This window comes from Aphelocoma coerulescens, chromosome 1 (assembly GCF_041296385.1).
Source record: "Aphelocoma coerulescens isolate FSJ_1873_10779 chromosome 1, UR_Acoe_1.0, whole genome shotgun sequence".
NCBI classification, from domain to species: Eukaryota; Metazoa; Chordata; class Aves; order Passeriformes; family Corvidae; genus Aphelocoma; species Aphelocoma coerulescens.
In genome coordinates this window covers 41,784,474-41,809,745 of record NC_091013.1, presented here as the reverse complement: position 1 = coordinate 41,809,745, position 25,272 = coordinate 41,784,474, and the positions used below count along the sequence as shown (strand labels likewise).

General features: G+C 40.0%; 2 protein-coding genes across 6 annotated transcripts in view; one reads left to right on the top strand and one right to left on the bottom strand.

The window, feature by feature from the left end:
• Positions 1 to 12,353, top strand: part of CLDN10 (claudin 10) — a 58,950-nt gene extending 46,597 nt beyond the window's left edge. For both annotated transcript variants that reach the window (XM_069008352.1, XM_069008345.1), the window contains exons 2-5: positions 2,277 to 2,438; positions 2,603 to 2,684; positions 9,647 to 9,754; positions 10,462 to 12,353. In XM_069008352.1, the coding sequence (XP_068864453.1) occupies positions 2,277 to 2,438; positions 2,603 to 2,684; positions 9,647 to 9,754; positions 10,462 to 10,576 (467 nt within the window). In that variant the 3' untranslated portion in view covers positions 10,577 to 12,353. The remainder of the gene's footprint in view (positions 1 to 2,276; positions 2,439 to 2,602; positions 2,685 to 9,646; positions 9,755 to 10,461) is intronic.
• Positions 12,354 to 12,455: 102 nt separating this feature from the next.
• The window catches only part of DZIP1 (DAZ interacting zinc finger protein 1), a 39,814-nt gene continuing 26,997 nt past the window's right edge, over positions 12,456 to 25,272 (bottom strand). For 3 of the 4 annotated variants that reach the window (XM_069008321.1, XM_069008334.1, XM_069008322.1), the window contains 8 exons: positions 22,231 to 22,376; positions 21,749 to 21,944; positions 19,264 to 19,393; positions 19,026 to 19,076; positions 18,002 to 18,204; positions 17,507 to 17,637; positions 13,864 to 14,035; positions 12,456 to 13,125 (listed from right to left, as the gene is read on the bottom strand). In XM_069008321.1, coding sequence (XP_068864422.1) covers positions 13,043 to 13,125; positions 13,864 to 14,035; positions 17,507 to 17,637; positions 18,002 to 18,204; positions 19,026 to 19,076; positions 19,264 to 19,393; positions 21,749 to 21,944; positions 22,231 to 22,376 — 1,112 coding nt within the window. In that variant the 3' untranslated portion in view covers positions 12,456 to 13,042. The remainder of the gene's footprint in view (positions 13,126 to 13,863; positions 14,036 to 17,506; positions 17,638 to 18,001; positions 18,205 to 19,025; positions 19,077 to 19,263; positions 19,394 to 21,748; positions 21,945 to 22,230; positions 22,377 to 25,272) is intronic. The other variant, XM_069008327.1, reaches the window with a different exon arrangement.

Below are 25,272 nucleotides of genomic sequence, written 5' to 3'. Positions count from 1 at the left end.
GAGCCTTTTGTTTTTCCACAGTACTAGTGTAAACTGTGATTTTTTTCCCCTATATTTTGTTTTAAAAGTGTGTGCCAGTTGGCTGATTGCTGTGTGAACTGAAACAAGCTGTGCTGTAGCTGGCCTGCCCAGTTCGGTGAATTATTTAGTGAGAAAGGTTATTCATTCAGCAGAACTGAGCAGTCCTCCAGTTCATGCTGTTTATAATTGAAAATGATTTCTGAGTGAGCAAGTTAATTATTTCTTGCTGTCTCACTACCCTCTACCTATTTTAAAACTGTGTATTGACCTTCAGGAAAAACTGAATTTCAGCCCTGTGGTTACTTGCAAATGCTGGATATTTTGGTTGGGGTGAATATTTACTGGTTTTCCTAGGAGGTTCAGACATAAATAAAAGTTTGGAGGACCTCCGGGTAAACACGTTCATGGTTCAGCACTTTAATGTGTCAATTAGCTAACTAACACTGTCAATAAATTGGACCTGTCAAAAATAATAGCTTCCTTTCCAGTCTTCATCTCGTGCTTTACCTGTCTGCTACAAGAAATACATTACACACCACCTAAAGCAGCATAAGCCAACTTTTCCATGCCTATAGCAAAAATTAACAAAGCAAGGCTGCTGTCTTCAAACCTGGGTCTCACAAAAATTCCTCTCTCTCTTACATTCCAACATGTGAGCCATATGACAGTCACACATTTCATTGACTGTGTATTTCTTTAGCAGGTGGGCTACAGAAGTGTGTTGCAAATGAAAGAAGTCCATCTGTGTGCCAGCAGATGTAGATAAATGCAGTAGGTTGTGTTCACTGATGGGCACCATAGCTCACAGGTTCCGTAGACCTGCTAAAACGGAGCGTTGTGTGCTACAAATTGCTTTGTTGCACAAAGTTGTGAATCAGTGGGGGATTTAAAACAGGGTTCAAGCATGGGGCAGTCATCCTGTAGCTGATATGCCTTCAGCAGTGGCTAAAGGAGGTGGCAGTAAGGATAGCAAAAGGTGGCCAAGTGTCTGTGGTAGGCATCTGCATCTCAAAGCAAAGCCTTGCCAGCCAGACACAGATTTCTCTGTCATGAACGTATCCAATCTCTTTTTGTGTCTCTGTAAACCCTTAGTGTCCACACATCCTGTAGAAGGGAGTTCCACAGCTTCATTTTACAAACAAGCATACCTTTTGTTTTGAATCTCTGCCTTCTGTTTTCATTAGATGTCCTCTAGTTCCTACTTTAATATATTGTTTTCTTACATATTAAAACTTTTATGCAGGGTTTGGTGGTTTTTTTTTGTTTATTTATTATTACATAAAATTTGGTGTAATAGGCAATGACAGTGTGGTTTAGCTCTCAACATTTCCACCCACTGGAGATCAAAGTGAAGAGAATGAATACCCTAATAGTGGGAGTTCACTTTCATTTTAACTGAGATGTAACAACAAGTTATGAAGAAAAACATCTTGTGATGGTTATTCAGCTGTGTAAGATTGCAGCGTTCCACCCTGTAAGCAGCGATATGAGATTATCACAGTCTTTCAATTACAAGATATTCCCGGAAGGGAGAAGAGGCCAAGCAGCCCATTGTCCCGTTGAACAGCCCTGCCCTGGGAGGTCCCTCTGGGGGCAGTCTCGGGCAGCACAGCCAAATTGATTGTGGCTGAAGCCAGGTGCAAGCCCTTTGTCCAGGTTTAAATATGTCAGTGATTTGCTTTATCCCAAGGAACTGCTGCTGTCCATGGAGCTGAGTGCATGGCTGACTTCCTTGCAGAATGAGGGCCTTCTTGGCACATCCAAATCAAATCAGTGGCACATCCAGACAAGCCCAGGAAGGCCCAGGACCCCAGCCAGGGTCACTGCTGCCAGCCTCAAGGCCAGTCATATTATGTCTGCAGCACACATGCACAACAGGGCTGATGTAAGACTTGCTTTGTGTGCGCAGGGTGGCTCTGCAACCTGTGACAGCCCCTCATCAGACCATGTGGAGTTGCTCTTCTAAACCTCATGGCTACAACCTCTGGCAGATGCTGTACCCAGTGTCATGGGATTATATTTTGGAGCCCTGAGTGTCATAGTATGTTTCTTACAAGCTGGGCTCAGGTGATGATGCCCTGTGAAGGGCGCACATCACCTAGGAGAACACACCCAGTGGTACAGTGATACTGTTCCAGCCAAAGTCTGATTCCATTTACAATAGTGAGTGCCTGATGCTGCACAGAGAAAGGGAAACTGTAGCAAAACCCGTCATGGTCCCAGTTCTCATATTAGCCTTGCTCTTTCTCTCACAGGTTACATCCAAGCCTGCAGAGGGTTGATGATCTCTGCTGTCTGCCTGGGCTTCTTCGGTGCCGTTTTTGGACTGGTTGGGATGAAATGTACAAAAGTCGGAGGCTCTGATCAGACTAAAGCAAAAATAGCTTGTTTAGCTGGACTGATTTTCATACTCTCTGGTAAATATACTTTATTTCTATCAGTTTGCATATTTGAAGTCATACCGGAGCCGCTGCTTTCCCGCAGAAACCCGTGCACAATCCTCCATGACTTCGTTGACTTCAGGGTCAGGCCCAAACCTCTGCCCCCAGCTCCACTGAATGGTTTGTCTTATGCTTTTCAGGGCTGTGCTCTATGACTAGTTGTTCCCTGTATGCAAACAGGATTACGTCTGAGTTCTTTGACCCTTCTTTTGTTGCACAAAAGTAAGTACTTTCCTATACCTGTAAATCTTTCAAACAAGTAGACCTTACATTTCCTACTGTGCACCAGAGCCTGTTTAGGTAGAGAGCAGCTGCTTCTCCCCTTGGACAGAGGAGGAGAGTGGGCTGCAGTTTTAGTTAATCACAATTTCTAACTGGAGTAACCAGGTGCTGAAATTCAATGAACAAACACTTTGCTGTGCAGTGACTGCTCTGCAATCCGTGTGCCCAGCTCTACTGCGGGCTGGCAGGGCAGCTGGGGTTAATTGGGAGTGAAGCCTGCCTGGATGCCAGAGGTGCAGCAAAAGGATTGCACAAGACAGAGGGGCTCATTAGGTGCATCATTTGATAGGGAAGGGAGAAAAGTATTTCCTTGAGCCTTTGATATTAGTGGTTTCCATAAAGGTGTCAAGCACTGCGCAATCTTGATTCCTCAGGAGGAGAGGTTTCTGCAGGCTTGGTGGAATTTTGCTGGCAGATTTTCAAATCCAGGTGACTGAAATTTGGATCATAAACATTATCAGAACCCATGCTCTTATAAGCCCTAACATAAATGCTTTGCCTATACTTGCAATTAAATTTAAGGGAGTGAATATTTATAGAATTTTAGGATCCATATCAAAAATAATGAGCATCCCTAAAGACTCCCTTTAAAGCTGTGCAAATTCTCAGGACCTGCAAAAGAAGCAATCCACAAACCAGCGCTTGCATTTTGGATTGACATCTTAACTAACAAGTCTGAAAATGTTGGCTGTAAATTATAGCATCATAGACTTTCCTGTTTTACCTTCATACATGATGGAAACTTCTTTAAAGGCAAGGATTTTCAAGTTTTCTTGGCAGTAATTCCAGTATATGTCAAACACTGGGTACACATTTCCCTGAAACCCAAGTAAGGGATCAGTAAGGAACCCTGAGCCTTCATGTTCCTCTTCGATAGAAAGAAAATAATCTGAATAAATAAAGAAAGAAAATAGTCTTAATAAATAACACTAAAGGGATCTACATTTGCAGTAGGGTTGACACTGCTTTTCCTGTGTTGAAAACAAGTTTGTATTCATTTTCTCCATAATTCTCCTATCGTTTCTGTTTATTTGATACAGTGAAGAGAGAATCAAAAGGGCTCCAAAAGAAAGATGTGAAGCTCTGTGAAGAAAATGGAGCCTGGCTATATAGACAGAAGTTAATTATTCATCAGGCTTACTCTTCTTAGTGAAAAATACCATGGTTGTTGCCAGAAAGTCCTTTTCCTACACCGTATTCCTACACTTGTTTGCTGCAAAAAAGCAGGCAGACCTCACAGTGGAATTTTACTGTGAAGGAATGAGAAATACAGTTTAAATATTGAAATAATGGTAGTAAAACATCCTCTCCAGAAACTACCTTTTTTTCTGGAAAACCAGCATAACTCAGCTGTGGGAAGACATAATCATGACTGCAAAGATAAAGGCAGAGAGGAAACTAAAAGTTTTAATTTGAGTTGTGCACAATGCATGTAGCTCATGCCATGACCTTGCATCAGACTGAGCTAATGATGGCATTCAGCTCCTTCCTCTCTCAACCAATGTAAAATTTCCTTTTTGTTGCCGTCTGTGAACCCTTACTTTGTTACACATTGCAGGAGCATTTAATATGCTTTGCTGGTATATTATGGAAATTTGGTATTGTCTCTTCACTGAGAGAGGATTTCAGCCTTTTGCCTTTTACTGCACATTTCTCTCCTGAAGTTATTCTGGCAAAGTCAAAGACAGGCTTGAGATACTGTTGGTGGGAAACAAATGACACAAGATGTTCAGCATCTTGTTTCAGCCATCAGGATTTCCCTCCAGCCTTCTTTACTACTGTTAATTAATAAAACACTAACTCTTACAGTCTTTATCATTTTTGTCCCTTGCCACAGTTTGAACTCACATAATCACGATCATTCTTATTGATAAATGGGGTTGTTTATCCAAATTATCTGACCAACTTCCCATTGTCTCTTATAGAGAATTGCTTCCCTTCAGCTTTCTTGTCCCTGAATTGATGGTGCATAGTTCACAGAGTCTCCATTTAGATAGATTTGAATCTGTTCTTTATTTTCAAAGGATTGTAAGAATCAGACAATCAAAGTGTTTGTTTCCCCTGGGTATTTGTACTGATTTGGAAGGAAGGTATAAAGGTCTGCTCTTTATGTAAGCTGATGTCCAGTCAGCTGATGAAGCTTCCACTGGTTTGCTTGGAAGTTTACTTCATGGTCTTAATGTGTGTGACAACTAGAATATTTTTAACTTCTGTACTGATATTGTACTTCAGTTCTTTCACTGAATTGTGCCTCTGCAGATTTGGGAAGAATTAGAAGAAAATCTTTTAGCCTGCTTGGTTAGTGCAGTTGAAGGTGGCTTTCAGTTCTCTGCAATTGAATTCACATGGTCCTGAGTGGTCACCACCTCAAAGCCTCTTCATCAACTTCTCACTCCTGCCTGAGCTGCCAGTGATCTCCAGTCACATGGATTTCACAGACTGGAGACAGTGGATACGCAGCCACAGACTTCAGACAGTGACTGCTTTGTTTCTTGCAGCCTAGAGTTTTAAGACTAGAGGAGTATGTTTCCTGCAAAGTTTTCCATGATAAAGGGGGAAAGGGGAAACAGCAAGTGCAGAAATTTATTCTAAAAAAGCCTATCTTCTCCTTTTTCTCTTTTTCTGGAGGTACCAATTTTATAAGGGTTTTTTTGTAGGGTAAGGTTTTTTTACGTATTAGATTTTGGTGGGCGGTTTACATTGGCTTTTTAAATGTTGAGAAGATCACAGAATCAGAGGATGCCAGGTTGGAAGTGACCTCAAGGAGCATCGGATCCAGTCTTTCTTGGCCACAGCATGGTCTAGATAAGATGGCCCAACACCCTGTACAGGCAGATCTTAAAAACGTCCAGTGTTAGGGAACCCACCACTTCCCTGGGGAGGTTATTCCAACGGCTGATTGTTCTCACTGTGAAAAATTGTCCTTATGTGTCCAGTTGAAATCCCCAGGGGTAACCTGTACCCATTACCCCATACCTTTTCCATGTGACTACTTGTAGAATGGAGTCTCCATCTTCTTTTTAGCCACTGTTCAAATATGGAAACATGATGATAAGATCTTCCCTAAGTCTTCCTTTCTCAAGGTTGAATAAACCCAGTGCTCTCTGCCTTTTCCCACATGACAGGCTTCCCAATCATCTTTGTGGCCCCTCTCTGGACTCTCTCCAGCTTGTCCACATCTTTTTTGCATAGCAGAGACCAAAACTGAGCACAATATTCCAGGTGCGGCCTGACAAGCATTGAGTAGAGTGGGTGTCTTGGGGTGACTTCACCCCAAGACAGTGGGATAATGATTTCTTGATCTCTTCTTGATCATCTACCCAGGTGTTCCTGCAGGGTGGCTCTCCCTTCTGAAGTGTCCCCTTCCCCACTCACTTTGGTATCATTGGAAAACTCCATCAAGGATACACTTGATCCCATCATCCAGATCACTTGCAAATATTTTTAATAGTGTTGGGTCCAGTATTAATCGCTGGGGAAGTGTACTTGTGACATGTCAGTTTTAACAGGAGTCAAAAGACAGGTTGGATAAAACCATACCGATGTTGATACTCAATTTAGAACCTTGAGTTTTCCTCCTAAGTACCAGTATAAATATCAGAAGGGTTGTTTTCTCTGTTTGAAGATGTGGAGGAAAGACCAGTTAGGTCAGCTCTGCAACTCATTGCCCTGGCCGTCACCCAAGACGGGTCGTATACACAATCTGTTTAATCATGGTATAGTAAAAAATGTTGCTTCAAAAGGTCAAACAATACCAGCTACAAAGGCTGAATCCCAGGTCTTCTGTCTCAACTAGTAGGCACCAGTCAGGTACCCCTTTTCTACCCAATTCTATCAAATCTAATCTTGGTTTCTTTTCTGTATGACTGAAGAGCTTCAGGAAGGGAAGATGGTGCTTGGTCTCCTTAAATCCCTCAGCCTCTGGGCAGCCATTTAGTGTTGTTAGATAAAAATGTGGAAACTTGTGTTTCTCAATTTCTAGGCAAATGGTCTAGGCAAATAAGTTGTTACTGCAACAGCCTTCCTGGATCTTGGTCCAGCTCTGTTCTCCAGCACTGTGGTGATCTGCATCGACTTGTGTGGGGAGCCTAATCCTGGTCCACACACCTTAGGTGTTCTCTGGCAGTCCTATAGGGATGGAGGGATCCCCAGGATGGGGCTTACCTCACATTGAGCAAGTCCCTTTGATCTGCCTTTGCAGATCAATAAAAGAGGTGCCTGGAAGGTGTTTCAGAAGTGCACTTTGTGTGCATTTCTGGCATGTTGACTATAATGGGATCTTGGGTGATGAGCTCCGATGCAGATCTCTGCTTCTAATCAGAGAAACCCCTGTACTTGGACAGACAGAAATCTTGAGTAATGTAAAAACTGTAGCACATGGTTGGAAATTTGAGCATAGGTAGAATTAAAGCTCTGGGGGTTTGGCAGATTTTGAAGTGAAACAGGACTAGGTGCAGGGTTTTCCGGGATGAAAGGAGCTATAGTTCCCAGTAGTTTAAGTTGGGGGTTGGGTCCATAAGCCCCACACTGATGTTGAGGAAAGGTTCTGAGGCAGAGTCAGTTTATTTCAGCTTAAGCTTGGTGTCTCCAAAAAGGAAGCCTGAACAAAGAAATCCCTGGGCCTTTATCCCCTCACAGTCTGTGCACCTGATCCTCATGTGCTCTTCACGAATCTTGCATGTGCCTTTTGGTCCACTGGTGATTTATGGTCTGGGGTCTTCTAACACCTCACTGGATTCTTTCTCCATGTCCATGTGGGCAGACCACTCATTGTTCTTATCTTCCAGCTTGGGCCAGCCTTGGGGCCCTCCAATGTCTTAGCCTGGTTATCTTCAGATAAGGGTTTTCTCTGTTTATTCCCCTGCTTGGCCTTTCCTGCTGACAAACACAGTTCATTTAAAGTTCACCTACTTTTTGTGAACAGGGCACACTTCATGCTGAGCTGTAAGCAAATTACAATTAAACTTAAGCCTACACAATTAATTTCTAATATTTTATAAGTAAACTTAATTTAATCCCCAATAGCTGGGTATGGAGAATATTTGGGGGAATCAAATCTTTTTTTTAGCAAAGGATAATAAATAAAAGCTCTATTTCAATGATGTGAACAGAAAAGGAAAAAAGAGCCTAGAAGTTGAAGCAGTAGGGAGGCCATCAAGAGTCAGGTGCAAGTCCCCTGAGCTCCAGTGTTTCTATTGCTTTTTGGCACTAAACCCCTGGGTCACAAATTACTCAAGCCTGGGTGCCCATAGCATGTAGGAAAGATATCATAAGTGTAGGTTTTTGTCCCTGTATGACTATTTATTTTTTTCCAAAGTCTGTGCTTTACCTCTGGCTAGGCTCTCAAGAAAACATGGGAAAGTGATTTTATAGTTCCTCAGCCACTGCTCACCCTCTTGTGACCTATTATAGAAATCACTGTGTCATTTTTTGGGTGTCTGGGCAATTTTTGAGTGTTTCTGCAGTGCCATTTTGTAAAGATACAAGTTTTTCAGAACAGCGGAGGTATTTTCAGTTAGATATTATGGTAATGTGGAACTGGGCCTGTGCATGAACATGGAAGTGTTCAGAACTAGCTGAGAAGTGAAACTACACAGTGTTGCAGTTGCACAGGCAAGCTTTTAATTGGCTGCCTCACCACAGTTCACAACAAATCAATTTAGTAGCATCTGCTCAAACAGTATGGACACCTGTTTGATAGCAGTGGATGGATGGGGGACAGGGGCCTGTGTTTTCCGTGCAGGATCCAGAAGTCTGGAGCAGATAAAGGTCTCCTTAAGGGGAAACTGCAGCAGAGAAAGAGCAAGAGACACACTGTGTGCTCTAAAGGTGAGGCATAAGAGGCTCTGGAGACTGCTGGGCTGCAGCCTAATGTGGGTTATCCTAAAAGTGCTTTAAGAGTGGTACTCAGGCAAAGAGCTGGGGAATGAAGCAGACAAGGGGCAGCCATGGCTTGCTGCACATCTTGAAGCTCCAGCGTTAAGGGGAAATAAAAGAATCTCTTCCTGATGCCCTTCTTTCCCTTCATTTACTACTGTTGCTTTAGAAATGTGGACTTAGCTTTGTGGGATAATGCTCCCAAAGCACCACTGTCTCCTCTCAGAGACAAAGAGCAGTTCCTGGCAGCAAACTGTGGCTGGCTCAGGCAGCAGAGGGGACCATTGCTGGTGACAGGGAGCTCTGCCCACAGACGTGTGGGAGAGCAGTTTCTCCCAGATAAAATCCAGTCACAAGGACTGGAGAAGGAGAAAGATGATGGAGCATGCACCTGTGTGTGCATATGCTTGTACCAGACACACCTGCGTATGTATATTCATATATTCATATGTTGCACATATGTGCATATATATTGCATATGCTTATTATGTGCACGTATAAAACCCTCATGTTTCAAGCAGGCTGGTGTGTGGATAATGAGGGAGGGAGTCAAACAGATCTTGAGAGGGAAAATTAAGGAGAGTTGTAGACAGAATTTGTAGTCTCTGGCTCAGCAAAAGCCCCAGTCCAGCTTGGCTTGGGAGCCAACGGGAACAAAACTGAAACGGAGGAGCTGGTGCTGTGAACAGGCCAAAGAAAGATGTAACCCCACAGCAGAGCAATCCAGGAGGAGGTGTGCAAAGGCCAGGCCTTTCCCTAACCCTAACCCCTAACCCTAACCCTGGCTGTGCAGGGAGAGAAGCATTGCCCAAGCATACTGCAGGGACAGAGTCTGCCTCCCGAGTCAGAGGGAAATAATGAAAAGAACGTGGGTGAATGGCAGAGTTGCCAATTTTGTGGTGGATAATGTATGTGTCAATGGAAAGTTATTAGAGAAAAATAAAATATTTACTTATTGTATTCTGGAAATAGCCCTGTTAAATGCATGCTCTCTTTTGTTAAATATATTTATTGACTTCTTGTAGGTATGAATTAGGAGCAGCTTTGTTCATTGGATGGGCTGGAGCTTCACTCTGCATAATTGGTGGCATTATATTCTGCTTCTCAATAGCTGAAAACAGTAATTCTGCAAGGTAAAACACAAGGTGTACTTACTGAAAGAAATCAATACCTATGCATTTGTACCTGCTATGTGTATGCAGTTTGATTACTGTTCCAAAACACTTTGTAATGAGATTCAGAAAGAGATTGTGTGGATAAAAGAAAATAAGGGGATTTAAGGATAATGCTCTGTCCATCATTAATGTAATTAAGAAGAGCTATTGACTCAGAACAAATACTTGTGATATATATATATATATTTCATAAATTTACTACAGCTGGAAAACAGTGCATTCACTGATGTAGGAAAAGTGGTCAGGTCACTTTACAGGCATGAATAGACAAGTTTCTTTGATCTCAAATCATCATATCAAAAGTGAGCGGTGGTGGCAGTGGGCCCTCCAGCAGCTGATGAGGAGTAATAACGAAGAGGAACAGCTGTAGGGAGTAACTATTCACCTAGGATCTGCCACAGCTTTAATTCTTTCATGATTGTGCCCTAATTTACTTAGCTGTGAACGAGGGATATGTTACAGAAAAGTGCATTGCAAAGACAGATGGCTGGAGTGGCCATGTCACACTAGAATGGGAGCACACAGACTAGGAATGTGCCCCCTCCTCTGAGATTTGTAGGCACATTCCCATACATTTCTTCTAGCTTTATTACTATAATGCCTGGATGCAGAGATGTCACTTGTCTGTGGGATGAGCCGTAAATGGTTGTCTTTTTTCTCTTCAGGAGGGGGTATGCCTATAATGGAGCCACATCTGTGATGTCATCTCGTACAAAGGTCCACAACAGTGTCCCTGACAAAACCCCACCCAAGCACTTTGACAAGAACGCTTATGTTTAGTTGCACTCTTGGAAGACTCAAAGCGTTTTAAACATGATTTTGTACGTTTCATTCAGAGTGATTCTCCCCATCCCAACCCCACTGTATTTACCACTAAGTCAATGACTTTTAAAAATATTAACTTGCAGCTTTTTACATATTGATGTAAATTTTATTATATATTTTAAGATTGATGTTGGTCTTGTAAAGTTTATACCTGGAAATCATGAGCTGATGTTGCATTCTTGAAAAAAAATAAATGATGTATTTACTAATTCAGTCTGTCATGTCAGCCGCTTATGGGAAGGGCATCACACACATCATATTGGCATATTGCAGGAATTTCTGACATGGGTTCAGTGCTGGACAGAACAGTCAATTGGAATAAGAAGAATAAGAAGAGGAGTAAGAAGAGACTGCATGAAAAGAAATATGGGATTTGGGGAAGGAGGAGAAAGTACTGATCGTAGTCGGAGTCAATTGTTAACAAAACCAAACCTGTCACAAGGGGGGGGTCTCGGATGGCCTCAGCAGAGCGTGTGCTGAAAAGGACGATGACACGCCCTGCTGGTGACAAGGCACCTCCAGGGGTTGTTTTCCTTCCCTCCCGCCGGGCAGGCTGCTGGGACACCTTCGGCTACAAAACATCTCAAAGCACTGACTTGCAAAAGGGAAGGAAAAACCCCACGCAATTCCAGCGGGTCAGCTCTGCCAGTGGCATTCCTGAAGGGCTGACCGAATAAAAGCAGGCAATGCTGAACAGCACAATTTTAGATAATCCAGATTGAATTACTACAGTTCAAAAATTCATATAGTATTTTTGCTTTGTCTGTCCATAGAAATGTGATGGCTTTTGAGGGAGTATTTGTACAAGTCTATAAAAGAGAACAGATTACAAATAACCACGAAATGCTTTCTAGATGGAGTCCCTAAAATCAGACACAAACTCAGGTTTGTCGTGAAGTTTGAACTGATGGATCTTTGGAGTTTCAATAAAAATTGGTTATTTTGGGACAACACTGGAAATATAAAAAATGAATAGACCTATTTATAATGGCACAGTAATGAAAAAATTTTGTATCTGATGTTATCTAAATTACATCAGAACTAAAAAGTCTCTCAAGGTTCTTTTTGTTTTACGTTATTTTTGTACTTCATTTCAGTTGAAACACTATTGTGTTTTTTTAAGAAGGCAGCCAATATGGACAAACCAGAAATATCAAGTACTTCTGCAACGGCAGATCAGTACTTTCCTTACTGTGGCTTGACATTTAATTTTTTTTCCAATTGTTGTCCTTTTATACTAAAAAAGACTCAACTCCAATACAAAGAAAACCCCAACAAACTAACTTCCCCATATAGGAGGCATTTAATGATGATCAGTTTTAGAGCTGAGGCTTTTTTATTTTCATTTGGTGTTTATTGTAAACCATGGTAGAAACTTAACAGTTTAATACATGGACATATTTTCTTTAAAATGTTGGCAATTTTCTATAAAGTTCATGATAAAATACAAGAAAATATGCATTAAAAATTGTATAAAGTAATACTCCGCAGTATATTCTGTTCATTCGTTAACAGGCTTTCTTGCAAGACCAGTTTCAATCTTTAATGTAAACATTAGAGGCAAAATCTTCACCTCAGTGAAATGAGAGAGACTTTCACCACTGAACTCATGAGTGTGCTGGTTTGGGTTGGGGTAGAGTTAATTTTCTTCACCGTGGCTGGTATGGGGCTGTGTCTTGGATTTGTGCTGGACACAGAGTTGATAATAAAGAGATGTTTTTGTTATTGCTGAGCTGGGCTTGCACAGAGCCTTTTCTGTTTTTCATACCTCCACACTGGTGAGGATATTGGGGGTGCATGGGAGGTTTGGAAGGGACACAGGTGGGACAGGTGACCCAAACAGACCAAAGGGATATTCCAGACCATATGACATCATGCTTTGTACATACAATGGGGGAAGAAGGAGGAAGAGGAAGACATTTGGAGTGATAGAGTTTTGTCTTCTCAAGTCCCCGTTACATGTGATGGGGCCCTGCTCTCCTGGAGGTGGCTGAACACCTGCCTGCCCATGGGGAGCAGTGAATTAATTCCTTGTTTTGCTCTGCTTGTGTGTGTGGCTCTTGCTTTCCCTTTTGAACTGCCTTGATGTCAACCCACAAGTTTTCTCACTTTTACTCTTTCAAGTCTCTCCCCAGTTCCACTCACGAGGGAGTGAGTGAGCAGCTGCGTGGGGTTTGGCTGGGGTTAAACCACCACAAAGAGAAAGAAGTTTGTCACTTTGTTTCCGAATAGACATGGCCAGTAATGCATATTTCAATATTCTTTTTCAGAGTCAGACTAAAAGACACAAGAGCTCTGTATAGAGTATTCCTTGTTATTACAGGACCAGTGAGAGAAATTACTGGGAAACACTTGATGTTTTCGCCTGCATTTGAAACCCAGCAGAGCCAAAAGCAGGATGTCCCATCAGGAGTGGAACAATCATATATCTGAAGAATCACTCCAGTCTGTTACAGTGACTAAGCTGCTTTTTAACGTGCTTGTATTATCAGCTTCATGAAGGCCTGTTAAAACAAAGAGACAAAAAAATTAATAGTTATTAATACTCTTTTGGGGATATATTTACTTTGTCTATGAGATAAAATGACATGCTATGTGAGCAAACACCTGTGGACTTCAGGAAGTCCCAAATTTCAACCAGTGAGGAAATGACAGGTGTTGATAATATGTAGACGGTTTCTCTCACAGAATATAAAGCACAGTACAAGCATTCAGTGTCAACCTTACTTTCCATTCAAAAGTAACCAGCAGTATCTTTATGTGACTGACACAGCTTTAACCATTACATACATTGAAACGTTAGGGTAGAAACTACTATATAAATTTTATGTAAGATTGAGGCTTTTACTGCAGCACTAGTTCAAATATTTATCTCAGCCTGGTAGGTCAGTTAGGTATCTTGGACAAACTTGAAATGTTGTTATTATTCTCAAGACAAAGCAAGTTCCCTTTTCCCTTGAATTTGGGAAGAAAAAAACTCCTGTATGATTAATTTTTACGCTGAGGTTGAACTCTGATGTTTTAAAATCTCAAATTTAAGTTGGCATCTCTGTATATTTATGTGTATGTGGTTTATGTATCACTAAGTATCATAAAAATATGATATTTATATGGCAAAAAACCAAACACAGAGTTTTTCTTACTTATTCTTTTCTTACAAAACACCATCTATTGAATTACAATGTGTAATAAACTGTACTTAATCCTCCTCTAGGTGGGTCAGTCACTTGTGAATACGTTACCTTCCTCCTTTGGTGCACTCTTCTTGGGAAGACCCCATGCATGTACCACAGACGCAGCATTGGGCTCATTTTTCTGAACTGTCAATGCCTTCTGAACTCTATCATCTTTCATCAATAAAATGTCTTCCTCTACTGATGATATATCCCAATCATCTTCATCAGGTTCTGTAAGCTAACCAGGACAAGAAAAAACAGGCATTTCTCCTCTGTCTGTTCAAGCTGTGCTGAGATCTTTCCTAAACTCAGAAAAATGCACTGGCACATGGCCTTTATGACATCTATCATCACAGTTTTAAGATCCACATTAATTCAACTACCTAAATGATATTAATTCACTGTTACCATTCCGAAACTAAAAATAGTTTGGTTTTTTTTTCTAAAGTCAGGAACTGCAAACATTCAAAGTTCTGCCAGTTCTTTATCTGGCATAAACCTCTGTTTTCAGGTATTACGTGCCAGCCTTAAAAAAGGATTATCTTTTCTGGGATATTCCAGTGAGATGAAAATCCTTTAAGCATTAGAATGTGTATTACTTACATGAAAATAAAGATATGATATGCAAGGTGGCAGTTTACAAGCATTCTGTAGTCAAACGAGGAAAACATATTGTAGTAAAGGCCTTTTCCATTTAAAACTAATTTACTTAAAGAGAAAATTAAACAAGGAAAATTAAAAAAACCACATGGTGCTCAAACTTTAAATATACATTCTCCTCAAGACTCAGTGTCAGCATGTACAAACATTTTAATTAAGTGGTGGATTTGTATATTAAGTTCACAAAATGAGAGTCCATTCAAACAGATGAACCTGAAGGCAATGAGTCCATGGTCCTTCTTATCTCATCTGTCTGAGAACTAAGTATCTTTATTCAGCTTTAGAAAGAAGAGCTACAGCATTTCCCTATTTGTCAATCAGATGTGGCTTGATGAATTTGAGCTATTTTTAGAGAGTTTAACTGTGGAAAGTGAACGATGGTTTCTCACAAAGCTAAAACCTTATTTCACTGGAGTCTCCCAGTATTAGAGTAAGGATCTACATGGTGCTTCCATTGCACAGAAGGAAGGCTCAGATGCTATTAGAAAACAATGTAAGGTATGCACACACTAGAGAAAAATCAACAAATATGAACATGTCGCATGTCTTGAAAGAAGGGAAGAGACTGAAGTAATGCTTTATCTTGCAACATAATTCCATTTTAACACTGCAAACTGTTTTTCAAAAACTGACAGATCTGCTCAGTGTGCTGTATTATTAACATACCAGGATTCACTATTGTGCTGTTTCAAATTATCTGCATTTGGAGGGTGTGGTAATGGGAAAGTCAGTCACATATATTGAGAAATGCTGGAGGAAGAGTTTCCTCGAACATTCACAAAGTCCCAAATTATTTTTAAAGTAAAAAATAGAGATAAACAAGTAAACTTCAAACAAAGTTCAGTTTTGATCGAGTGTAAATACACAGCACCAATCAAAAGTGCTAAATAGTTTTATTAACTCAAAGACTTATATAAAGATGTCTACATTTAAACATATAAATATGGGCATAGATATATGCATATAATTACCAAAGCATACAAGATGGTGTGTTCTTCCAGGAAGATTCCAGAAACAAAGTAGCAATGCCTGTCCTGGTTTCATGAACTTATTCTAAACTCATCATGTCCATACAGGATACATCAGGGACACAATGTATTCTAAATGAATTATAGCAACAATATTTTTCATAAAATGATAGAAAGGTTCAGGTTGGAAGGGACCTCAAAAGATCATCCAGTTGAACTCCCTTACCATGGGCAGGGACACCTTCCACTAGACCAGGCTTTTCAAAGCCCTCTTCAACCTGGCCTTGAACACTTTCAGGGATGGGGCATCCACAGTTTCTTTGGGCAACCTGTTCCAGTGCCTCACCACCCTCACAGTAAAGAATTTCTTCCTAATATCTAATCTAAACCTCCTGTCTTTTCATTATAGTCTAATTTTCTGTCCAGAGGGATCTGTTCCATGATCTTTCCAGGCACAGAAGTGAGACTAACAGGTCAGTAGTTCCCAGGGTCCTTTTTCTTACTTTCTTAAAAAATGGGTTCATTTTCATTTTTCAGTCAGAGATTACACCCAACTGCAATGACTTTTCAATCATGGAAAAGTGGCTTGGTGACTATATCAACCAATTTCCTTAGGACCCTGGGAAGCATCTCACTGGGTCCCATGGACTTATGTAAGTTCAGGCTTCTCTGGGGGTCTCAAACTCGACCTTCTACCACAATAGGAGGGATTTTATTCCCCCAATACTTATGCTAAGGTTCAGGGGTTTGAAAGATGTGGGAAGGGAGATTATCAGTGAAAACCAGGGCATTTTTAAAACATAGATTTTAAGGCTTATTTTGCTACAGGTCTTTGCTCTTGAAGCCCAAATTCCTGAACACAATGGCCCACCATCTAAAGATCTTCACAAAATCCAGCCAATTTAACTGTGAACATTTTACAGTCTTTTAAAATCTGACATTACAAAGAATTTGGAAGTAACACTGGATAGAAAAGTGCACTGTAATAGTCATGTCTGAATTGATAATTTTGAGTCTGGTGTGATTTGCAGCTCCCACACAGTCAATGGACAACTTAGGCGTCATCAACGGCAATTACAAGGACACAGGCTAAATGTGATTATGCTACCCTCACTGCCAAAGTTAACTAAGACAATCACTCTTTTCTGGAAACTGAAATAGAAGTGTCACTGTTTTTGGGGGGAGTGATGAATTTCAGATTTAACTCACAGTCAGGAAGCCCTAAGGTATCAGTTTTATTATGGATAACAGGATTCTCAGTAACTATTATTTGCTAATTTAGTGAAAAAATGTTGTATTGAATGCTAGAACTAGTACCTGTCTGTCTACTTCAATCTAGTAACAATTACTCAGAGTGAAATAAAATCACTAGCTGCTGTTGACTTTGCATTTGGAGTAACTTTGGTTCCTTTTAAAAATTGTTCAGGCAAAGACACCAAATTGTGGCAAAATGCTTCACCAATTACAGAACTCTAAACTGAGGAGAAGACGGGGACCTTAGGAGCCTGAGGGGTGAAGAATACATTGTGTTAGTATTCTGTTGGTGAACACAGGCCACACTCAATGGACAGCAACAGATTTGAAGTAGTCTGAAAGCAGTATGTGATTGTGGATTGATGCAGAAGACCAATGGAATTTCTTCTCTAATTAAAATGTATTTATGAGATCCATATTAGATAAAGCTCTAGAAATAATGTTTTAAAATATTAGATATACAAATTCCTTTTTTCCTCCATCAAAACAAGACACTAGGAAAACAAGTAAAGAAGGGCTCTCTATGCTGCTAGAATAGAAGATAAGAATCGTACTGATTGTGCCCAAACTTTGAGCTGTAGAGATCCAAAACAATCAAGGTATCAGCTAAATAAGCAGTCTGGATGAAGTCACTTGCCACTGGTCACTTGCTAGCACTTTTCTGTACACCAGTGCAGATGTACCCAAAAAGACTACTTAGCTGTAATTCCAAAACTGTCTCGGAGAATTAAGTTCTTTGCTGCATCAAGATGATTTCAGCATGAAAAGAAAAACATACATATAGTTCAATTACTTAATGTAATAATGCTGCATACTAAAAGTGATACCTTCAGTTCTTTCACCTCTTCTTTCTTAATAAATGCCTGTGCAACATTAATTCCTCCAGCCGGTTTGTTCTTACTTCCATGGTTAGAAAGACTCTCACCAACTTGTTTGGTCAGTTTTTGAATAAATGTTCCTAAAATTCAGAAAAAAATTAAATTGACAGTTTCCATTCACAAGGTGGGACTTTATTATAAACCCCCTAGAAATCTTCCCCAAAGTAAAAATGAGTAAAAGAAGTCTCTCTGAGACAAAGATTGTCTCTTCTCCTGCATTTATATAGAAGAGCATGATACACATCTCTAAGTAATACACTAATAGAAACACATTAGCAAAAACATAAAGTGTACACTTATATATATATATATATATATATATATATATATACACTCAAGAATAGGTAGTCTGCCTTCATTATGTTTTCTAACACAGAAATATTGCCATGAAATGCAAAACCATGCACACTTGTTGAAACATCCATATACAAATGCAGTAAAAACCTTTAGAAGTTTTGGCAGGTGTTCCAGTTTCTTCAGTTTCATTTTCCTGCATCCCATCCACATGGCTTTTGCCAGAAGTCTTCTGAAAAGCATGGACTATGCTGCTTGATGGTTTTGACTGCTTTTGCAGAATCTCTGGTGTTTTATAAGGCTGTTTAACATCATCTTCATCAGCTTCTTCCTCTGAACTGAATGGTGGTGTTCTAAGCAAAAGCACATACAACATGAGCACTTACTGGGTTTCAGGGGGTGCATCACCACACACGTTTAAGCTTCCTTGTATTTTCTTTTCTAACAGTGTGCATTTTTCTTAGTGAAAAAAACCAGAATCTCCCCTAAATTCTAACTGCCAAAAAAAAAGAATTTAAAAGAAAAATGACACTGCTAATTAAACTCAGAAAGTTATCCCAAAATGGTCTCTTAGACACACAACTCTTTCCATTTACGCAACCATCTTTACAAAACAAGAGACCAATATAAAACAAGTCTTGCCAGGCAAACACAGATAGGCTTTCATGGATCAGCAGGTAAAGCAAATTTCAGGGTCAAGGAATCTGTGCCACAAAAGGTCTGTTGTGACATCAGTTAAATGAAAATAATGTGGGAACTTTTCTTTGCAGGCAGTTGCAAAGTAATGTACCTGATGTGAATGGAACATGGAATATTGTATTTAATTTTGGTTGCAGTATGAAAATAGCAATAAACTGAAAAAATCAGGTCATCAAAGTCTTTAAATGCTTTTAACTCAGAAAAAGCATCTAAGAAAGAAACTAAAAGAAGTTATTGATCTTATTGAATATCTCTTTCTCGATCACAACAAAGAATACATATGCTGAAAGAAAAACGTTATCTTTCAGGGATTATAATAAGACACTCAAATGGAGTGATACTTTAAACCAAAACATGAAATATGCAGCCCAGAGAGTGTTTATGATTTTAGCTTAATAATAGTTTTTGTGTGGCAAACATGAATATTCAGTCACCAAAAATGTCTTCTTCAAAAAGGCAAGGGAACAAAACATACGTGATGCTAGGTGTCTTTCTGGAAATTCCACTTCCAAGAATCTTCCTGGATCTAAAAATAATGAGACAAGTTATTTCAAGACTGACAGTCCACTAAGCAAGCATAAAGTTTATATAGAAGTTATGTGAATTCTTTCCTCAATTCTTACAGTTGAGGAAAAGTTCACATCAGCCACAAAAACCCAAACCCACAGGACTGTTATCTGAGGTATGAGTGTTTTTAGAATGGCATCTCTTACTTTGGTTTAGAAACATACTCAGGGATGATTGGTCTTTGTCCAGGTGGGCGGAGAGCTGATGGAGAAAACTTTGTTGGCTTTTGTGGTGCGGCAGATGAGGAAATTCCCAATTGATTGAACTTGTGTCTTTCTACAAGAAAAGTTATCTATGTCATTCTTGCAAACAGTGTTTGGTATCGTTCATATTTAATTTCTACAATTAGAGATGTCTCTGCTGCAGGCTATAGTTTTACAAAAAAAGAAGAAAAAAAGTAATTCTCTTCTTCCAAGCTGTTCAGAGTTACCATGCGTTGGGTTAAAAATGTAGCAATTTGGCAGAAAATAAATCCCCTTGCTTTCTGTGATTACAATTGTATTGTTAGTGCTATAAACAGCTACTCTGCAGTTAATGTTTAGATAGATAGATAGATAAAATGTGATATGTATTTCTGGCAATCCAAAAGAAACACGTATGTTGCATTTAATAGGCTGGCTCTTTAGAATGTGGCCAGACCTAGGGTTAATGGACTCTTCAAGCACCTGGTGTGGGGCCTGTAGTTACACGGTTTTCTTGTAGTTACACAGGAAACAGGTGGAGAAGACCCCACAGAGGTTATGTGTGCAACAGAAAATGGGAAGAATGGGTTAATAACCTTAGGCTTAGACATTCCTTCATCCAAGTGTCAAGGGCCCAAAGGTGGTTAAGTTCTTCAGAGCCTGATGGATTAAAGGAGCCGCTTCTGACACCTTGGAAAAATAGTGCATGGCCAGAATCTCTCTAGTCTAAAAGAATTACAACAGTTAATGGGAACTTTAGGATATTGGTGCAAACATCCCTGGTTTCTCTATTATTGCCCATCCCTTATACAGTTTGCTCAAAAAGGGAAAATCATGGGAGTGGACTGAGCAACCCATGAAGCAGTTCCAACAGCTTGGTCCCACACCCCCCCACTGGCCCTGCTAGAGCAGAATGGGGTTCTGTTGAGAATATGGCACTTACTGCAACTGGTTTCACACTAGCCCTTATGGACCAGAGAGACTGAGCCCCACTGCATTGAAAGAGACAGAAGAGAGATATTCTGAGCTGGAAAAGGGACTTTAACCATTAGTCCAAGCAGTTAAACAAGTTGAGCCACTAACGGATAACCTGTCTGGACAAACCCTGATGAAACCTGTACTGTCTTCCCTTTCCAGGAATGATACTGGGAATGATGCCAGCACATCTTCACCAAAGATCAAGTTAACCATCTAAGGACTGCTTATCCTTGTTGTAGGAGCAACTACTGCCATCATGAACAAAATTTGGTTCACACATCAACAAGCTCGACCTGCAGGGTGGAGACCCTCACTTCTTCTATCCATAGAAGCTAATCAATATGGTAACTATAGCACATTCTGCACCACCCACACTTCTCACTTGCGAAATTTACTGTGGCAGCAAATATAAGGAAGGAGATGAGGGCACTTAGCCCATTGAAATTAGAAAGGTAACCTCAATGCCACTGAATTTAAAAGGGAATTTCAATCCTGGTGGCATCTAATCAATTTTACTTATGACCTCGTTAAGAATACAGTAAGAAGTAAAATGGACAGCATCAGTGGTCAGACCCCCTCTTCAGGTCACCCACAGCTACAGGAACTTTCAATAAACTACTTCACCCAGTTGCTGCTATGTTAATCCTGACTCTAGTATGTTTTGCTCTGATCATAGACATGTATGTAAGAATCTGGATAATGATCTGTCAGAAACACATAAGGTCTGGGTGTGGTATAATGAAAGGTGTCGGGGAGAGGTATGAGCAATTGCCCTACAGAGACCCCCCAAAAATCCATTAAACAGGTGTGATAGGGGCACCACATTGAATGTGTGACTGTAGGCATGGCATGGATAGTGTAGGAATGAGGTCTACAGCCATGAGATATACGATGAAGGGACTTCCATGAGATATGCCATGAGATGTGTAGCTAAGGGATTATGTGGCCATGATGGCATGCTGAGGGGTGGTAGGTTATCAGGCGGAGGCTGGATGACTCTTATAACTGCAGTCTGCCAGGGGGAAGAGGGATTGATGCTAAGGCGTCACTATTGGCAAATCTGTGATCACAAAATGAGACCAGACTCAAAGTGTAGCCCACGCTATTGGTGCACCTGGGAACATGACCAGACTTACAGCACTGAATTGGCTAAAATCAGAAATCAAGCCCAGCCATACCCAGCCCTCCAGATCTGTGAGGATCAGCTGGAAAGCAAGGGGGTTTATTTGCTGCCAAAGTGTTACGCTCCCAACACAACACCATCTATCTTGCCAATATAGGAGCTAAGGTATTTGCAGTTAAACACCATGTCAAGAACCCTTTGAAGAAAACAGTTTAGTCACCCATGATTATATAGAATATTGATATGGAAAAGCAGGAAAGCAGCTTTACAGGAATGTCGTTAAATAAAACCTTAAATAGCAGTTATAAAATGTAAGACAATGAAATAAACCCCAAAATCCACTGTTACCTTCACCAGGAAGTTGAACATAGGAAGCAGGTCTGCTAGAAGATAATGATTTCTCTTCAGCCCGAAAGGTAACTTGACGTTCAAGATGCTCTCGAATTCCGTGAATGCTGGGCTCTTGCTTCTCTTTGCGTTCTCTGGCATATTCAATAGCTCGCAAAATTTTATTTAAGCGATCACTCGATATTCCACGAACACCCTATAAGGAAACAAATTGTATTGTAAACTCTTTTAGACTTCAGTATCACAAAGCTTGTACAAAAATCACAGAAGTTGATAACTTCTCACAAGTGTAGCCACATCCTCCACAGCTGTAATTTGATGGCCATCCTCTTGGGTTTTGGTTAAGGAATTACACTTATTTAAAACACAGAAATTTAGCCTTGGATTTTATAGGTTGAGAACTGTAGTACAGGAGTGAAAGAGAAAAGAAGAAAAGTGGTACAAAGATCATTCTTCTTTTAAATAATTCAATATCATCTTACGGCTTTAATTCCCAAGGATTCCAGCTTCTCCTCCAGGGCTTGCTCCAAAACAACTCGCAATTCTTTAGTTAAAGAAGGATCAGACTTCAGAGCATTAATTAAATAGTGGTTACTTCTACCTGGTTTATGATCACTTTTCTCAGTTTCTGAAATAAGAAGGAAAAATGCTTTTAAGAGATATTTAAAAAATCCACAGCACATGAGACAATTAAAAACTGCACTGAAGCATGCATTCTTTAGAAACAGCACAGACATATATGTGCACTTTTTATCTATATGGAGTTGCATGATTTTCAAAATCTTGGGCTAGTTTACAAAAGCCAGCTCACTTGGAAACTGTACCTCAGCACCTTGTACTCACCATCAAAAGTATATTTTATTGTTCTTGTTACAGAATCATTGTAAAGATACCTTGCTGAATATTTAGCAGCAAAGATCTTTACTTTTAGCATTGTACTTGACAAATTCTGATGAAGAAAGACTATCTTCTGATACTTAAGTTCTCTAAAAGTGGTATTTCAAATAAAAGCTTCATTCTAGCAGAAATCAGAACAAGAATACTACAACCTTTTTCTCAAGAAAAGCTTCAAGCAACATGATGATGTTCTCTGATAAAATCATCTACTGAAATTAAATCTTTGCAAAGTTGTAACTCTTTCAAAAGTCTTGGTAAAGACAAAACCTTAGTCTGGGGCAGACTGTTTCACAGAAAATACATGATGGATAATAATCACCTTTAAAAATCTTTCAAGGACAAAGTTCAGCGTCGGGTTTTCTTCTATGCAAGTCTATGACATCATACATACTTAAAAGCAGACAAAGAAGTTCCTATTTCTTTCCCTTGCTTTAAGTGTCAATAATGACTCTTATGTCAATAAAGAACTCTTATGCAAGAAATAAAGAACCATCTAGACAGATTCTTCCATCTAAAATGAAGACTGACATTTAAGTTAGGCCAAAGTATTACAGGGTCATACAGGGGAGTAAAGAAGCAAAACACACCCATTTGGAACTTGTCTATTTTAAAATTTTACTGAATGCCACTTAAAGTAAATGAAGCAATAATCTGCGGAACCATGATGGTTGCTTCTGTCTGGCAGTGGTCAGCAAAGCAAAGGTATAAAAGGGTATAGCAAAGGGTATAAAACATCCCAGGAAAGCATGATGTAAACCACACTCCCAACTCCCCTGAAATAACAGGTAAATCTTGGGCAGGACTTTGTCTCTTCCCAGTATGCCTTACAGGACACCAGAGTCATCTGCCAGCCAACAGACAAGGACAGGAATGATGGCATAATTCCATATTTTATTTTGAAACAGATGTGCCACTTTTTGTATTTGTAAACAATGACAGCTTATTAGAAAGCAGCTCCTCTTACTTTTCATTTTTCTTTAAGGGAAAGACAAGCACCCTAAAGAGCAGACAAAAAAGCCTCAAGAGGCACAAGTGACATATTAGGCGGTTTTGAGGAACTGGCTTCCCATGGGGCCCTGGAAAGAACTACAGGTAATGAAAACTGAAAGAGAGTCCAGCTGCCATAGTATTAGATCTGTCTTGAAGAGGACATAATCAAGCTGAAATCTCATCTGGTTTTGGGAACTTTGTGGACAACTCAGTCCCTGACAGAGATGGAATTAAAACTGATTTTTCTGAAGAACTGAGTTCTAGAAGAGGCAAACAATTGGTCTTGAGGAAATGCAGGGCTATCTGACTATCCCAAATCAGGATGAGATGGCATTATGCAGAACAAAATCCTCCCAGAAAGCCATACATGAGACATTTTAAAGTGGAAGGCTCCCAGGAGCCTTCTGAAAATCCTGTCTCTCTCCAATGTTAATCCTTATAATAAAATAGATACATTTAAAATCATTTTAAAATAATAAGGGTAACAAGACTATCCAGCATTATCCTAATTAATGATAATATTCATTCTTTCTAATTAACTTAAGACAAATCCTCTTTGCCAGAGCAATTATTTAAGGAACTGTTCTCTTATTCATCCCTAAATACTAGATTTAACAACTTTTGAGATAAGGGACCTTTCATCTGGTACACTGTCTCAGCTCCTACATAATCCTAGAAAATAATGTTCCAAGTCACGAATTTTCACACTCTCCCTTACAAATGACGGCCATCAAAACCAAAAAAATCTTGGTCTGTCTTTTCAGACTGCATTCTTTCTTTTTCTCTTCTGCACTTCAGGCCATGCCTTTAGGCACAGCAGAAGAAACAAAGACAATCCATCAAGAGAGAAGATGGCAAGCAAGAGAAATAGCAGAAGGAATGGCAAAAATGCAAGCAGTCTTTATTTCAGATTGTTCAGAGTCACTGGATTTTCCCTGGGGAAACCTCCCAACCCACAAATGTATTCAAACAACAATTTTGTTTTCAAAACAGCATAATTCCTTTGAAATTTAAACTCACTGGCTCTAAGGTTCAAAACTGACTTTGATTTTCACACACGAAGAGATTTTTATGTTATTCAACTATTTGGTGTTTCACCTAAGGTACTACTAGCTGCCTCCAGGAGAAGAATACCATGCAGGATGAACCAGTGCTTTCTGTTCTGTCAGTGTAAATGTGCCCTTCTCCAAGTTCTCCTTGGATGAGGCACAACAGCTGCCAATGCCGGGCTATGTAACTTTACTCCGAATTGCACAACAGTGGCTGAAGCTGTGGCTGCTTATGGGTAGGTGTAACTCAGATTACTTGTAAAAGTATCTGTGATGCATTTATGAAAGCTGGCAGCTCCAATCTCCACCACCAACTTCCTTTTACCTGAACTCTTCATCCTCTCATGCAGAGTTTAAAAAGGAAGTGAGCACATATTGCAGTAGTGTCAGCACCAAAAATTTCCTAGTGATGGGCTTTCCCCCATCAAACATTTTTGCTCTGCTTAGTTCAAGTGCCTTTAGACATATGGAATGTGCCTGCTTTGAAGAAATTAGCTAGATTTTCACAAAAACATTGAACTTGGATAAGGAAATAATAATATTTACAAGCAATAGCAAAGCAGAGACTGACACAAGCAATGTTCTCAC